At 46.8% G+C, this 17,740-nt stretch overlaps 1 protein-coding gene across 6 annotated transcripts in view; it reads left to right on the top strand.

The window, feature by feature from the left end:
• Positions 1–16,790, top strand: part of RNF185 (ring finger protein 185) — a 30,176-nt gene extending 13,386 nt beyond the window's left edge. For all 6 annotated transcript variants that reach the window (XM_010992260.3, XM_064481063.1, XM_031443106.2 and 3 more), the window contains 6 exons: positions 2,673–2,896; positions 5,492–5,510; positions 7,588–7,700; positions 9,046–9,100; positions 12,154–12,271; positions 14,357–16,790. In XM_010992260.3, the coding sequence (XP_010990562.1) occupies positions 2,721–2,896; positions 5,492–5,510; positions 7,588–7,700; positions 9,046–9,100; positions 12,154–12,271; positions 14,357–14,454 (579 nt within the window). In that variant the 5' untranslated portion in view covers positions 2,673–2,720 and the 3' untranslated portion in view covers positions 14,455–16,790. The remainder of the gene's footprint in view (positions 1–2,672; positions 2,897–5,491; positions 5,511–7,587; positions 7,701–9,045; positions 9,101–12,153; positions 12,272–14,356) is intronic.
• Positions 16,791–17,740: the final 950 nt, after the last annotated feature.

The following is a 17,740-nucleotide window of genomic DNA, read 5'->3' as shown; positions in this document are numbered from 1 at the left end:
TATTAATAATTTGGTATATTCTTCCACATTTTCAAAGACATTTTCTAATACTTATATTCATTATTGTTGTAACAAATTAATATTATACATATGTTTTACAGTTTACTTTTTCAAAAATGTTACTGTAAAAGTAATACCTACTTGTCATAAAACACTGAAACAGGATAAAAATATAAAATTCAGAGTTCCCTAGCCCTCCTAATCCCAGAAATAACTGTTGATAGTTTAGTGTGTGCCTTCTAGACATTTTCTTTATAAATGTGTAAATGTATACTCATTTATATACTTCACTTGTTCTCACCTAAGTAAATTCATACACAGACTCTTCTCCAACCTGCTTTTAAAAAAAAAAAAAAAAGAAACTTCTTGTTATGGAAATTTTCAAGCACACACAAAAATAAACTAATGCAGTTCACCACCTGTTTCCAACAACCATCAACTTCCTTGTTCTTACTTCATCTTTTCTCTCCACTTTCACTTTTCCCCCTGGAGTATTTTGAAGGAGATCCCAAACATCTTATCATTCCTTCATAGATACTTAAGCATGCATCTTTACCAGATGAAAAAAATTTAAAAACATCACACTGTGCCATTATCATACCCCCCAAATGAACAATAATTCTTTAGTATAACTAATACCCAGGCTAAATCAGTTTTTGTCAAGTCATCTCACAAACTTATTTTTACAATTGGTTTGTGTGAATCTGGTTCCAGTGAGATCCACATACTGCCGGTGGTTGGTATGTCTCAACTCTCAATTTATGACTCCACACCCTGCCATTACTGTTTATTTTTTGGAGAACTTTGGTTGTTTGTCCTGTAGAAAGTCCTGCATTCTGGATTTCCTGATTGTATCTTTGTGAAGTTAACACATGCATCTGTGCCCCATATTTTCTGTAATGGGTAATTCGTTTTAGAGCCCTGGTTAGAGTCTGTTTTATGGCAAGGATGCTTCATTGTTAGTGCTATATACTTGTCAGTGCATCACATCAGGAGAGACTGACTTATCTTTCCACATCTATGTGCTTAGTCCTTGATTTTAAAAAGTTTTTCTTTTCTTTTTTTTTTTTTTTTTAAGAAACTCATAGGTTGGGTACTTGAGCTGGAATGACAAAGGCCATACCATGGGCCTTCCAAGCGGGCTCCATCCTCCAAAGAAGGGAGCAGACATATATGGAGAGAAGGAAGTGTGGGGTCGTGGGGAAGGTCTCAGAGCCAAGGCCAGCAAGGCGCAGTGCTGCTGGCAGCCAGCTACTCTTCTGGGACATTATGTAAAATGATGTAACTGAGTGAAAAAGTGGTGGCGAGCCAGCCTCTTCTCCCTGCTCAAGTCACTGAGCTGCTGGCGTGGTGAGGGACACTCGTGAGTCTAGAGTTCTGAGTCCGTGGTGTATAGGAAGACTTCTGAGTCTGAAAGGACTGTGGCTTTTTGGTCCTTACCTCCCCGTACTTTGGAAGCTGAAATCAGGGTGGTCTTCTGGTACTGCAGCGGTGAGTCCCAAATGTGTGGCAGGGCTGCCTGCTTTGGAGGCCAAGGGTGACATGACCCAGCAACCCAGCGCGACACAGTCTCAGAGCTAGGAGAGGACACCTAGAAGACCATGTGGTCCAGTGCCTTAGTTTACAGATGAGAAAACTGTGGCCCAGGGAGGAGAGAGGTTTCCAAAACCACCTAGCAAGCTGGAGGCACAACTGGGACCAGCATCCAAGCCTCCAGTTCTCTGACTGGTAGCCAGCTAGCATTTCCCGCTTGGAATTTCTGAGTATCCTTTGGTGGTGTTCCTGTGCTCCTTCTTGTTCAGCTCCTGGGGGTTCTTTGATTTGGAGGAGGTAGTAAACAGTGGTCTGTTTCTCCTGGCATTTAGTGGCTAGCCTGGTCTGTTGGTCGTATAGTAGTGGTTTGAATACTGAGTGTCATGAGTCCCACAGTCTGAGTCTCACATTCCTCAATCAGCCAAAAGGTCCCACAGTTTCCTAAAGGATAAAAGATTTCCTTTCGTTATGTTTATACTTACCTTTCACTTACGGCAGGTAATGCAGTGTTACCTATTTTCAGCAGTGATAGAAGCCTCCTCTTAAATGTATTGAGCTAAAAAGTTGATAGATTTAGACAAAATAAGGTAGGTGGTATTCTCACCTGACAGATGGAATGCGAAAGATTGCAGTGTGGAAGGCATTAGCCCACATGACCTTTCTGGTCCTTCCTGGCTTCCTAACCTTTCACTGTTACAGGCTTTTCTTTGTTTTCTGCTGTATACCAGTCACAACCTTCTGGCTTGAGCAGATTCACCTGCCAACATAGAGGCCTTTCAGAGTTAGAGGACAGCCTGTGAACTTTCAGCCTGATTGAGCATGTGTTTATCGCCTGGGCGGTGATCCTGGAAGAATGTGAAGGCAATGAGACAGGGTCCTAGTTCCCAGGGGGAGCCATCTGGAGGCTGCTCTCTATTTGTGCAGTTTGTGCATTTGTGTGGTGCAGTCTAGGCCGTGTTCGTGGGAAGTTTCTGAGTCATTGCTCTCTGGGTGGTGCCCCACAACTGTCAGCTTCTGGAACATCTGCCCAGGGGTTCAGTCATAATCTGAACTTACGGAGCTGAGAGAAGATGGGGGTATTGGCATGGAGACCAGGGGAGTGGCCTGCAGAAATGGATCACAGACTCTCTGCCTTTCAGGGTTTTCCTGGGGAAGAATCTTCACTCAGCGTTTGCTGACAGCCAAGAATGGCGAGCAAGGGGCCCTCGGCCTCTGCGTCCCCTGAGAACTCTAGTGCAGGGGGGCCCAGTGGCAGCAGCAATGGCACTGGAGAGAGCGGAGGGCAGGACAGCACCTTCGAATGCAACATCTGCCTGGACACAGCCAAGGACGCCGTCATCAGCCTGTGCGGCCACCTCTTCTGGTCAGTACCCCTGCCACTGCCCCAGAGGACACATGCCAAGTTAAGAAACAGTTGTGACCATGAACAGCTTTGGAGCAGAAGGTTTCCCACCCACTTTGGGTCCTGATGCACTCAGGCCCAAAGGCAGGAGACCTGAGTTCTCATCCCAGCTCCGCTGCTAAGCTGAATGACCTTGGGCGAATCCTGTCCCCACCCTGGGCTCCTTGTCCCCATCTCCAGAGTGACAGTATTCACCTTAGTGAGCACTTGTTCCATGCCACTTGCCACACGAGCCAGAGGCACTATAGCACAGTGGTTATGAGCAAGGACTGTGGACCAGACTGCCTGGCTCTAAATCCTGACTCCACCATTTCCCTCCCAGATGACCTTGGGCCAGGTGCTTACACACACGGTGCTTCATTTTACAGGGGTGTTTGGGAACATTAAATGACTCAAAATGTATAAAAGACGTAGAAAATCACACAGTGCATAATAAATAATACATGTTCACCATGGTCCTAGTGTTTACTGTATTTTATGCATATCAGAATGAAGTGGCAGAGTCAGTGTCCATTCCAGAACTGGCTCTGAGAACCTGGGTGAAAGTAGAGTTTTTGGATTTTTTTGTTTTTTTCTCTTTCTTTTGAGCTGGACCTCGAAGGGCAAATTGGGATAACTAGAGGGATGAGAATGTCAGCCAGGTAAGGCAAAGAGTGGGTTCCACCCCAAGGCAGGCAGTTTCTCAGGACAGGCAGATGCACTGTTGGGCTCGTCTGAGAGCCTGAGGCTGCTGTTCTCCCTGATGGCACTGTGCGCGGGTGCGATGGGCAAGGGGATATGAGGCACCAAGACTGGTTCAGGGAGGATTGGGCCAGAGTATCACACCCAGATTTGACTGAGCAGAACATGGAGCTATTGAATATTTTTGAGCAAGGAAGTGGGATGAAGAAAGGGTCATTTAAGCAACATTTAAGGGAGTTTAAGTTGGCAACAGTGAAAAAGATAAATTTATTGGTGAATGAACAGAATGGGGCAGAGATTTTTGTTCTGGAGGCTCTTGCCCTAATCATTAAGTTTTATGCAGAAACTGTTGTCATCAGCTCTCTCCTAGAAATTGGAGATGCCCCAGTTTTATGATTGGGGTGTCATAAAACAAGGATTTGTAAGAATTAAGAATTAAGTCAGCTTACCATTGGTAAGAATACAGACTCTGAAATGAAACAGATGCTGAGTGGTTTGTCCCTAAGCGTGTCTGCTGTCCCCTCTCTACCCATTTCCTTATCTGTGAAGCGAGGTAACTGCACTCTCTCAAAGGGTAGTGTGACGACCATTCAGTGACATTGACAAATGAAACTCTATTCAGCCACAGCTGTTTAATGGATGGGGGTAATCAGCATCACTGTTACAATCCGGAGCTTCCCCCTGAGGGAGGGCACCTCCACTTCTCCCCCACGGCCCTTAAGGGAAGTCCCCAGTGGAGAGCTGCCATGATTTGGGTGCCCTCTGCTCAGTTTGGGATGGAGCTGAAAGGTTTATGTTGGAGTCAGGTGTCAGGTGTCTGTTACATCCAAGGAGGCTGTGTGTCTGGACTGTGAGACTAAACTGTGGTTCAGTAATTGGGAAAGGGATTATCCTCCTAGTCAAAATTTTACTTAGCTAGAGAAGTTACATTATGTGAGGGTCAGAAGCTGTGTCTACATTTTCCGCTGTCCTAGCACATAGTAGACACGCAGTAGATATTTTATACATGCATGAATGGATAGATGAAGAGAGCAAGAAAAAATTTAAATTTGGAGTTAGAGTAGCTCTTCTTCAGTTCTGTAAATGTCGTTTTTGCACTCAGTGCTGGATGATAGAGGGGCAGTAAAACGGAAGTCAGAAGACTTTTGGTCCTGGCACGGTAGGCGAGTTCCTCCATGTTTCTGCGTTTGGTTCCCTTGCTTTTGAAGCGACAGGCTGGGCAGCAGTGTCTCTAGTGTAACGCTCTAAGCTGGAAGCCGCCCTTTCTGCCAAGCAGCGTCCCCATCTTCCCATTACTTCAAGATGTTTTTACAGTAGACTTGAACTCTGAGGCTCCTTCCTGCCAGCAGAGCTTTCAGGGCTAAGGGCAGCTTGCATATGCAGTTAAACTGGATCTAGAGCCACACCTCCCTTGTGAGCCTAAGGAGGCTGTGAACCAACTGAAATCGAGTCTAAAATAGTACGTGTGTGCCTGTGCATGAGAATGCCCCCGTGGATTTTTTTGAACAGAGGATCCTTAGCTTTTCTGGATTCCTTCAGAGGCCATGACCCCTCAGAGGTCACCTTGTAAAGAAGCTTGGTCTGAGATGGTCTGGGACCTGGGGGTCTTCATAAGTAGTGGGATCCCAGGGGTGGAGACTGGGGTCCTGTCTCCATTGCTTCATTTTTCCTGTGACTTGAGCTCAGTCTTTTCTAATTTCTGAAAGCAGTGATCGCTGCAGACCCTCAGTGCGGTGGCAGTGCTCTGCAGTACGATGCTGTCTTTCCATTTTCCTGTTCCTACCATATCCAGTGTTTCTATTAATGAAATCATTTTTCTTCCTTTCCCCTGTCTCTTTCCTCCTTGATGACTGGTTGCCCTGGGGACTCTGGCAGTTGGCCGTGTTTACATCAGGTAAGATGCATTTCATTTTACTTTGTCTTTCATCAGCTGTGGTTGCACAAGACACCTCTAGTCTCAGGAGACTGCCGTCAGAATCTGCAATCTCCCCTGCTTGTGGGCTCATTTGCTTGTGTTCCCCCCAGCTCTTTATACATCTGACCACGGACAGCACTTGATGTAACAGGGGGTCAATGTGGTACCTGGGAGGGATGCTCCTGCCTCTGCTACCAATGGCCTCTGTAGCCTTGGCAGGCTTCCATCTTGCTGGGTCTCACTTTCTCATTTGTACGTTAGATATGATAGCCTGTTAGGTTTTTATTTCTGAGATTGTGCCTCTATAAAAAGTAACTCCTATTGTATCAAAAATCCCCTCCACCCTTAAAGGTCTTGAGAATGTTAAGAAGAGGGAAACTCAACAGAGAACTTTTATGAAAGGGAAAGAGTCTCTTTTCCCAGCTTTTGATTATTATGAAAACCACTTAGTAAGTTTTCACCAAGACCCAGGCGCCTGCTTGGTGGGACAGAGCCGGGCTTGGCATTCACAACTGGCTGTGAATAATCAGCGCTGGCTGAGTGTCTCCATGGTTGTTGGCAGTGGAGTCTCACACTAGTAGGTGGCTGGGAATGTGAGGGAGGACAGAAGTTCCAGCCTGCTAGAGCCTCCGAACCTGAGTGGGAGAGAGAACTGGAGGAAACAAGACAGGTTTGGGTTTCCGCTAGTTTTAGGGCTGCACATTCTGACCCCAGCGGAACCTGGTGGAACATTTCTGCTCTAAATTTATGAAGAGCTCATAACACTTAAGTTTTTGAGTTTTTTTAACAGTGAGATAAAGGAAATAAGATATAAAATCTTTAAATGCTGCCTTCTTCTTGGCCCTGAAGTCCTAGGTCCACATTTATATAATAAACTTTGTATCATTGGGTCTAAAGATGCCATTAATGTTCTAAGATAAATGTTGAGAATATATATAATTGTTTAATGTCTACAAAGACACTACAGGTAATACATTTTCATCATTTTTGTTTTGTTTTTGAGAAAGTTAAACAAAATGATTTACTATAACCAGTCAAAGGGGCTGGAAAACCCCAAATAGGATTCTAGTGTTTTTAATTTTTTCTTTTTTCCCCAAAGAATATTGCGGTTTTATTGTTCACAGTTAGAAGTTTATGGTATTTTTCTTGGACCCTTTCTTTTGACGCATTATATTAGTTTCCTATTGCTGATGTAACAAATTTCAACAAACTTAATGACTTATCACAACACTGAGACTTATTATCTTATTGTCCTGCCAGTCAGAAGTACTCAAATCAAGGTGTCAGCAAGAGTGTTTCCTTCCGGAGGTTCTGGGAGAGAAATCATGTCCTTGCATTCTCTTGACTCATGATCCCGGCCCTCATTTTCAAAGCCAGTAATGTAGCACCTTCAAATCTCTCTACTTCTCTCCACTCCTCCTCACCCCCCGCCTCCATCTTCACCTGGTGTTTTTAATTTTGAAAGAAATAGTACAATGTGAAAATCAGTGAAAGTACATAAAAAACACTAAGCAAATTTAGATAAGAAGAAAAATCTATTCTTTAGCACGTAGTAAATCACCAGAAAATGGTCAGCTGAGGCCCAGATGCTGGTGTCTGAAATACAGAGTTAATGAGGAAATGCTGTAAAAGTGAGAAACACAGAAAAAATAGTAATAATCTGACTGCCAGGGTCATACAGTGGACCCTCAGGGAAGGTGGAGGTGTACAGTTTATTATTGCTGTACCCACGGCCTAACCTGAGGCTGGATCTGTCAGGCCTCTTGACACAGCTCCAGGCTTGCAGTTCCTTCCTGCCATATTGCTGGGAGCCCCTCAAGAGAGCGAAGCATGAAGAAGCCTGTTTAATTATGATGGCGTTTAAAGGCAGTTTTGATTTCACCACTAGTAAATATTTATTGAGCGCCAGGAGCGGGAAGCAGAGAGTTGGGTTGCTCAAGGTGTTCCCTGCTGGTTCTGGTGTTTCCAGTGTGCGGCCTCTGGTCCGTGTCTTCTGCTGGCTCAGACTGACCACTCTGGTGGGTTTGTGCCGTCATGCGGTTTTCTCTCCTTGCAGTGGTTGGAGACCAGACCTAACAGACAGGTGTGTCCAGTTTGCAAAGCCGGCATCAGCCGTGACAAGGTCATCCCGCTGTACGGCAGGGGCAGCACCGGGCAGCAGGACCCCAGGTGAGGCTGTGGCGCCCCTCACACCCCCTCCTCCCCTTGGACACCTCTCACTCCACCCTTCACGTAGTGCCTGCAGGTCCTCAGTTTGGGGATCCAGATGGGAGCCTGCGAGGAGGGGAGGGGATCGGGTCACCCTTGCTGGGCTGTAATACAGATGTGCCCTGAGCGTCTGCCAGTGGCAGGCAGTGTGCTGGGCAGCGCACAGGTGTGCTCCGTGCTGTTGAAGGAGCCTGGGAGCAGGGTGTCAGCAGGAGGGTCTGCAGGGAGGGGTTGCTTCAGCAGTGACATAGACAGGGGAGGAGACACGGGTCCAGGAGGCTTTGTGGAGTTTGAGGTTTCTGGAAATGGAGTTGTGGGTGGGTCTGGCATTCTACAGACACAAGTACTGAGAGCCTTCATAGTGTAGTGCATGGCACGTGCAAACACACATTCACACACGTACACACCCCCCAGACTCCTGGCCAGCCCGCCCCAGCATGCCCTGTACCTGGATATATTGGCTTTTCTTAAAGGATCTTACCCTTCACCTTCATTAGCCTTTGTATTTGTTGTCCCTCTGCCTCTCCTGCCTCCCCAGAGCTGCTCGACCCCCTCGTCCTCCACCTTCTGCCATCTTCAGTGAGCAGTCCTAAGGTTACATCCTCCTTGAAGTGGCCTTTCTTCCCCACGTTAGTTGCTTTTACCTGTGCTCCCACTCCATTTAGTTGACACCTCTATTAAAGAAGTCTCTTCCCACCCTGTATTGTGACTGGTTGTAGCCCTCTTAAAACCATGGGCACCTCAAGAGTAAGGTCTGTCCTCAGTCTTACCATCCCGCTTAGTGCCTGGTGGGTCCAGTATCTGGGATGAGTGATGGGAGGGGCTCGGACCCAGAGGCAAAAAGAATCATGTAAAGTACTTGCCCAGGAGTAGTGGGAGGTGGAGCTGAAGGTAATGGGGCAGAACAGAGAGACCCTGAATCTCAGCCGGCTCTGCCTACGGGCAATCCTCTGTTTCAGTTTAGACTTGGGAGTTTTGACGTCCGTGAGCCCTGTATCACACAGGTCCAGGGAAGGTGTCTGGCCGGCCGTCATAACTAGTCTGGGTCAGGCTCTGTGAGAGGAGTGGGCTGCGTGCCATCTGATGAACGTCTTGTAAAAACTGGATTTTCTCCCTGGTTTTCTACACACTAAGGAAAAGCAATTGCAGGTGGAACAGAGTTAGTATTAATTTGGCATAAGTTCATGTGGTGGGCATGAAAGGGGGCTGTGGCCCTGACCCTGTTGGTGAAATGCTCCCAGTCCATTCAGGGACCAGCTCAGAAGCATTTCGTAATAGACTTACTTTACATCATTTCTGTTTTCAGAGAGAAGACCCCACCCCGTCCTCAAGGACAGAGGCCAGAGCCAGAGAACAGAGGGGTGAGGAAAATTCTAGGAGAAGCTTCTAGAAATGAGTTCATGGCTTTAGAAGTTTCCCTTTTGACCCTACACTTTTTTTTCCTTGACTACAAAAGTAGAGGAAATTTGCAAAATACAGAAAGGGAAAGAGGGGAGAAAATAACTAATATTCACACCATCCAGAGATAACCACTGGGAACGTTCTGGTCTATTTTCTTTTCTGTTTTTCTATAGTTACCTATACACACAAATTTTGTAGATCTGTTTATGTGTGTGTGTTTTTTATAGCTAGATGTATGTGTAAGCATGCATTTTTATTTTTACAATATTTGGTTCCTGTTTTGCAAGCCTCTTTTAAAATTTAATTCATTTTGTATTTAGTGCCTTCTGTGTGCTGGGCCTCATTCCAGGCACTGGTGATACATACATCAGTGAACACAGTGAAGACCCTGCCCTTGTGGGGATTGTAGGCAGACTGCAGAGACACTGCAGGTCCGGTTCCAGACTACTGCAGTAAAGCAGATACCACAGTAAAGCGAGTCACACAAACTTTGGTTTCCCAGTGCATATAAAAGTTATGTTTATACTATAGTCTATTAAATATGCAATAAATAGCATTATGTCTAAAAAAATGTACAAACCTTAATTTAAAAATACCATATTGCTAAAAAATACTATCATCTGAGCCTTCAACAAGTCATAGTAGTAAAATCAAAGATCACTGATTACAAATCACTGTAACAAACATAATAACAATGAAAAAGGTTGAAATATTATAAGAATTAGCAAAATGTGACAAATGTGAGCAAATGCTGTTGGAAAAATGGCGCCAACAGACTTGCTCCATGCAGGGTTGCCACAACCTTCAGTTTGTAAAAAAAAAAAAAAAAACAAAAAAACAGTGTCTGTGGAGCACGATGAAATGAGATATGCCCATACATTCTCAGAGAGGGAGAGAGATTTCATGATATATCTTGAGATTTTAATACTTTATTTAATGGCTGTTTAGTGTTCAGATGTATAGCCTTAACATTACTTAATCCTTTAGATTGAATGAAGTCAGGGATCGTGATAGAAATCAGGATCTCTTCTCAAGATTACTCTTAATAATAACAGCAGTGGACACTTGCTGGATGATTATTACATGCAAAGAACTGTATGTTAAGGGCTTTATATGCATGACCTCATTTAAACCCCACATCAGCCCATTTAACAAAAGAGGAAACTGAGGCCCAGATAGGTGAAGGGACTTGTCCAGGGCCATACGGACAAGACTGAAGCCCAGATCTGGCTTATATTGAAGTCCCTGCTCTTGACAACTGGGCGACAGCACCTTCACCTTCCCAGGCTCTGGTTCGTAACGGAGCATTAGCTCCTAACCCAGGAATCAGGCCCTGCCCTGAAGACTGGTGTACAAGCACCTGCAACCGCCAGTGATGCTTTTTGCCTACTCTGCCCAAGGAACATAAACCCACCAAAAGTCAGGACTCGTGGGATTGTATAGGTGTTGCTGGAAGGAGGCCGGGGAGTTTGTCCTTGGGATTGCACTGAATCAAGTGGTGGTTCCTGATGAAACAATTGCACCTTCTGGGTGAGGCAGCCTCGATCCCAGGAGCCCTCAGACTCACCATGCTGGCTCTGAGTGGGAGGCATTTCTTCACTGTGCAGATGGAACGTGGGTTAAATTGGCTGTTAGGCCTTCTAGGTAGTGCTGCCCGGCAAGAAGTTTGGAGCTGGATGCCAGACTGCACTCAGTGTGGGACAGGGAGTGGCCACTTCCTTGACTTGCGGAAGACTCACAAATGAAGGCCAGTCAACTCTTTGTGAAAAGCAATTGGCCCAATAATTTTTCTTCTCCCTCTCTATTTTTTTTAATTTTTTTTATTTTTTAATCATTTGTTCTAAAGATCTACCCAGGGATGCAGAGGAAGAGAGGAATTTTTTTAAAGATATGCACAGTAATTAAGATCATGGGTTTTTGGACTATACTGACCTAGTTTTAGATCTAAATTCTATCCCTAGCTAGTTCATACTAGCTGTGTGACCTTGGTGAAGTTATCTCACCTCTCTGAGCCTTGGTGTGGTCATCTGCAGATGTGGGTGATGCTGATATAAGAATTACGTGCTATTTGAGTATCCTGGTGCTTAACACAGTGCCTAACACAGAGTTGGCACTTAGAAAACAGGAGTTAACTTATTTAGAATATTATGATTTCTACAGAATTTTTTCATGTGTAAGATGATGCAATGTAGACCATGCTATAGGGAGGAAAAGCTGAGGATGATACCAGACTGCTGACAGTGGTTATTGGCTGGGAGGGTGTTGTAAAGTGGAGGGGAAACAAGGAGACCTCTGACTCTGTGTCATTTATTCCTGTAAGGTGTGAGTTTCTCGTAACAAGCATATGTTACTTTTGTAATCAGAAAAAAATTGTTTTGAATTTTTAAAATTCTCTGTAACAATATTAAAAGAAAAATGTTGACTGAAAATTCTTACCCATATCTTTTCCAGATAGGTACATATTGCCACATACTTGTGACCATGGTGTTCAAACAATTTTGTCTGATAACTTGGTCATAAGAGTTTTTCTGTGTTGCTGCATAGTCAGCGTAATGTTGTTTTAAAAGGTGTATCAAGATTTTGATCATAACCTCCATTGTTGCTAATTAGGGTTCCTACTTTTTTTCTGTTATAATGTGTGGCTTGTTCTGATGCTTCCTGGTAATTGGGCATAGGGGTTATTGACAATTTAGCTGCTATAAAGCATGTAGAAAATTGTACTGGGCAGGGTGGGACTCTGGGAAAGAACCTGGAGCTCTGAGAACCCTTACTTGGAGCAGCAGAGAGATTTACTTTGGGTCAGAGCCAGTCCCTTCTGGCATTCACAGCTCTTTAGCTGGGGCCCCTCGAAGGCTAGATGGGCAGAGGGGCCACCAGGGTTCCTCTGCCTTGGGATCTCGATGGGAGGAAAAGAGTAGCGGGGAGAGACGGGTGCCATGTGTAAGGTGACATGTTAGACAGGTGCAGGAGAAACCTGCTTGCTGTTCTTCTGAGCTACATTTCTTCTACACAGGGATTTCAAGGGTTTGGATTTGGAGATGGTGGTTTCCAGATGTCTTTTGGAATTGGAGCATTCCCCTTTGGGATATTTGCCACAGCATTTAACATAAACGATGGGCGGCCTCCTCCAGGTAAGACCCTGTTCTCTTGGTAATTTTGCTGGACGTCTCCTTGGAATTCGGCAGTATCTAGGTAACTGCGTGGATAGTCAGCCTTTTCAAAATATGTTAAACTCCTTTTAGATTCCTGGTAGTCATGGTAATGATATTGCACACTTACCAAATATTAGGCATGTTCAGAATGCCTCTCGTTATGAAATTGGGAGCCTCACGATAAGCCTGTGGGAGAGGTGGGCAATTAGCTTCATTCTACAGATCAGAAGATGCTGAGTGGTGTTTCCCAAGACATACCCCGTGCCCATAAAATGAAGTGGAAACTGCACAGCCAAGGAAGAGCGCAGTCCTGGGCATGTGCCTCCTGCTTTGACCACTGGGGGCCAGGTGGGGTGAGGCGACTGCAGGGAGTCAGGGCCTCTCTGTTCTCTGGCATCTCTGGCCAGCTTCCCTCAGGACACACGTGGGGCTGGTCCTCAGTGCCAGCCCTTTGGGAACTCTGCTGAGGTCTGCTGCCTTCTGCTGCCTTTCTCCCTCCAGCCAGCCCGAGAGTGCCAGTCGCCTTCGGGTGGAGCAGAGCAGTTAGGTGGGCACCCTGAGCTTTACTGCAGTCTTGTGCATGGGTCCCCATCCTTACCATGGGGCCTGCAGAGCTCCGAGTTCTGTTGAGCTCTGCCTGCACTCACTGGGGCCTCGTGTGTGCTCGGCACGGTGTGAGTACAGAAGGGGCCAGGGTGTGGTTCCTGGCCAGGAGCCTATGCTTTAGGGACAGTAGCCTCTGCTGAGCCGTCCTGTGTGTCCCCTGCCCCGACCCTGTGCTTGGCACAATGCAGACAATTGATAAGTCTTTGTTGACTGCCGGCCTGCCTGACTCCGTCAGAGCCCCTATTGGGACAAGTACAGCACTGAGAGACCTGGGGACTGCGCTTCCTTACCTCATCTGCCTCAGAATTTCTCCTCTGTTCACATGCGATTTTCTCAGAGGAAAGAGACCCCATAGGACAGGGTATGCTTCGCTCTGAAGCAGGGCAGGGCCCCGTGGAAGCAGCAGGTACCTGCCTGGTAGCTTGTTTCCATCCAGCCTGGTCCAGAGTCACCCTGGGTTCCCCAGGGGAACAGTTCAACGGCCAGTGGACTCTGGATCATTTTATCCCCCTGCCACAGTTTTCCATTGTCACATTTAGTACAAGTTGCCCGTCTGGGATATAGATTCTCCTAACTCTCCTTCCCCCAGACAGGACAAGGAGCTCTACATAGTAGCTCTTAAAGCAGAGAGGAGTGGAGGCCATGTTCTCAGCCCACTTCAATGCAGTGAGGGAGGCAGGTCGCTTTGCCTGTCCGGGTCCTGGTTCTCACCTCTGGAAAAGGAAGACACCCACACGGGGCTCCCTAAGACCCCTCCTGCTCAACAGTGCCAGAATCTAGAGACTCCATGACGCGGGAGGCAGTGCACAGGGAGGCTGAGAGCACAGCGGTGGGGCTCCCCACTAACACATGCACCTAGAGATCTTGTGCAGGTCACCCCGTACCTGTGCTTCAGTTTCCTCTTACACAAAATGAGATAATACCCACCAAGCAATAATGTGTAGACATAACAGCAAACAGGAGATGCTTAACAAACAGTAGCTTTTAGGGGGGAGGGTATAGCTCAGTGTAGAGCGCATGCCCAGCATGCATGAAGTCCTGGGTTCAATCCCCAGTGCCTCCATTAAAATGAAAAAAAAAAAAAAAACTTAATTACTTCCCCCCCAAACAAATAAACAAAAATAAATACAAATTTAAGAAAAAGAAAATGAATTAAAAAAAAAAAACAGTAGCTTTTCTTTTATTTTTCCAAGACTTCCCTGTTCTATTTGCACCTGCAGGCCAGACCCTCTTAGGATAAATTGGAGACTTTGTCCTCATTGTGACATGATCCCATATGTTTCATTATTCTAATTTGCTTTTGTCTAATATTATTTGGGGTTTGGAAATCTTTTTAGTGTGCAGGATTCTGTTGTAAAGAGATGAAGGTTGATGCTCTCAACCTCTGACTCGTGTGGGCAAAGTGTGCAGAGCCGCAGCATTCTCACAGCCCCTCTCTCCTTCCTCCTGTCTCTCCAGCTGTCCCCGGAACGCCCCAGTACGTGGATGAACAGTTCCTGTCACGCCTCTTCCTGTTTGTGGCCCTGGTGATCATGTTCTGGCTACTGATTGCCTAATGCTGGGCTCTCGGCCTACATCCACAGCAGGGCCTCTGGACCTGTGACACGCCACCCCCACCTTGATGTTTGGCTTCCTGGCTAATCCTGACCCCCTGGAATCAGTGGGGTCAGTAACACATCAAGGAGTCTTGTTTTTCCATCAGAGTTGTGGTACTTAAGACCAGTTGTTGAGGACCCTGGAAGATGGCCACTGCTGTAAACACCCTGCTTTAACCTCAGGCCTTAGCATTGAGTCATCCCTCATGGGTTACACCGTGAAATCCTGTTCCAGCCAGCTCAGCAGGGCCTGACTCTGCACAGAGAAGAGGCAGGAGGAGAGAAACTGTCAGAACAATTTCACTTGAGTTTAATATCACACAAACAAAGGGATGAACCCAGTCGTACTTATGGGAACTTTTTTTCATCTCTTTAAATACCCCTTGATAAGTGGCCTCTGAAATCAGTGGGACTCATACAGAGAGGTTCCCCTTCCAGGTCCCAGTGCCGTTCTGTCCTATTTCCTCCCTTCCTCCTCAGCAGAGATGCAAGAAATTGCTGTCCTGTTAAGATCATAACTGCAGCAGCTGAAGCTGGAGTCGCTTCATGAATTCACCAGAGACCCAAAGATCTTTTATTGCCTCTGGGCCATGCTGGTGTCTTTGGCTCCAGAGTGGCCTGAATGACCTTCTGTTTTCCTGATGTGGATTATCCCCAGAGACACATGGCTTCACTCACAGATTTCCCATCAGCTTTCCCCCTAAAATTGTGCATATCTGCCTCTCTGCCAGAGGGCATCTAACCTGGATGACTGCTGGAGCCGGGGCCAACAGTGCGTTCGCAGAGACCTGCGGTCAGGGCTCAGGTGGATTCGGAGCTCAGATGCTGGAAGGACTGAACACGCAAGCCCTGACCCCAAGGTGGCAGGGGCTCCAGGTGCATCCTTTCCCACACCCCTTGAAGGAAACTGGGGGCCTTGTTAAGTCATCCCAGCTGCATGTTGAAGACCACCCTCCTCAGAAGCCAAATTGTCCTTTAGTGAAGAGGCAGGGAAGGGGAAGACCAGCATGTGACCCTGACTTTGGTATGGCTTGAAGACTCCTCGTCTGTGTGCTAAAACGAGGGAAGCATGGGACTCCAGGGCAGGCAGCCCCTGGTGGTTCGTAAAGCAGGCGCAGAGCCTGGGAAGCCTCAGCACGATGGTAGGATGTGGTCTTTCTGTAGAAGTTCCCCAGGGACTTCATGGAATCATTCTTCCCAAGCCCTGATTTGTTTTTCGACTTCACAGGCTTCTTTCTCTGAATCTGATTGAGGGAGTGTGGGGCCGGCAGGAGGCCAGTTCACTTAGTGGGATGGTTCTTGCTTTGCCAGTCCAGCCTCTTCCTAGAAATCCAGCGTATTCCAGGAGACCCTGAGGGTGAGGGGAGATGGACTTACTCTGGGGGCCTCTCTGTCACTTCACCAGTCCACTCTGCTCCTGGTTTACCCCCAGCAATAGCCAACAAGTGGTCAAAAGCCCCACCGAGTGTTTTTCCCAGATATGACCCTGCATAGTGTGTGGAAACAAGACCTTGAGAAAGATGAGGGAAGCCCTTCTCCCCTCTCCACAGCACCACCCCTCTTCCCCCTTGTACCTTTCAATGCCAGAGTTCAGTGTTTAAAGAGACAAAATACAAGTATTGAATAGGTGATTCATTTACCGAATCTGTTTGGTAGGAGTAATCCACCAGCTTTACAGTGTGCCTGATGGATTCTAAACATTCTCCTGGCACCCACTCACCTGGAAATCCCCAAAGTCTGAGGGGCCCCTGGAGTTTCTCAGTGCAATGGCCCCACCTAGTGATGAGAGAAAGGACTTCAGTCAGAAATGGGTTCCAGAAGAAAGGTTATTAAAGAAGGGTTGTAGGTGAGAAGAGAATAACTTAGACCCTTAAACAAAGTGGAGTGAGCCCAGGAGCTCCACCAGCAAAGGCATCCCAGGAACCTGCTAGCAAAGCCAGATTGGCCACCTGTCCTTTGATTTTGAACCTTGCAGCCCCCACTCACCCTCTGCCAGGAGATGGGGCAGGAGAGCCAACTTGGGACTGCTGGCCCAGCCCCAACAGGGAGCCCCCTTCCCACCACCCCTCTGCAGGCTCACCACCTCGCCCTTCTGCCTAGGCAGTTTTGCTCTCTTTTGTGTGTGTTTTCTATGTTCTTGGCCCCCACCCTCCTCCTGCCACCTTTGTGGATTAGGACCAGGTCCCAACCACCATCAGAAAATGACACTGTGTACAGTGGCACACCTTGACCAGTCACTAATTTTCACTGTTGTGAAAGTGATTTGATTTAGAATTAAACAAATGGTTTTACATTACTGTGAGCTGTGGACTTATTGTCTGTGTCAGGGGAGTGGAGGGATGGGTTGGGGACTAGTCACACCGGTCTGGCCTCTGGGAAGCACCTGTGCGTCCTCGGATATGTCACACTGAGGACGAAAGTCTTCAAACACCCATGGATAATTAGAAATGAAAAGCGTAGGCTGGAGGCCTCGCTTCATACACAACCCCGCCCTAGGTGTGACCTGTCTGACAGGCAGACCCAGTCCTGAGAAGTGTTTGGAATTCCGACACTTGCAGGCTGCCACTGTGGAGCTTAGCTTGTGGCTGATCAGAGCCCTGAGGACCATCAGGTTGTTCAGTGTCAGCATCTCTCCCTGTGTTCCTCAACGAGGCAGGTAGGCCCCCAGCCAAGCCCTCTACCTGGAGCAGGGGCCATGCTGCGCCGTGAGGTCCCTCGGTAGCAGAGTGTGAGATAGAAGGTGGTGAGATGACAAACCTGACTCAGCCTCAGGCTCCCCAGCACCTCAGAGCTACAGGTCATCCCTCTGGGAGGAGCCCTTTTCTCCCTCTTAAACTTTGACCTAACAGTTATCAAGTGAAAGAGTGCCAGGGTATAGTAGGAAACGCAAATGTAGGCAACTCCAGGAATTCACAAGCCCAGTAAGACAAGGAAACATGCACAGAAGAGGAATGGGACTGTACAAGCCTCCCCCTGCCAATTGTCCAATCCTGTAACCATCAACTCGGGTCCAGCCCTGATTCGCACACCCACACAGTGTTCCTCTCCCCTACCTGCTCTGTTCTGAAGCAAATTCCAGTCATATTTCTCTATTAAGTATTTCAATATGCATCTCAATAAGGATTTTAAAAAATATAACCAAAATGCTCTTACGTACCTTTAAAAATTAATGATAATTCCTAATGTCATCATACACCCAATCATTGTTCAGATTTTCCTAGTTGTCTCATAATGTGTACAGTTTGTT

Source organism: Camelus dromedarius, chromosome 31 (genome assembly GCF_036321535.1).
Source record: "Camelus dromedarius isolate mCamDro1 chromosome 31, mCamDro1.pat, whole genome shotgun sequence".
Classification (NCBI taxonomy): domain Eukaryota; kingdom Metazoa; phylum Chordata; class Mammalia; order Artiodactyla; family Camelidae; genus Camelus; species Camelus dromedarius.
Note: the sequence above shows the minus strand (reverse complement) of the source record. Positions and strands in the feature narration are given on the sequence as shown.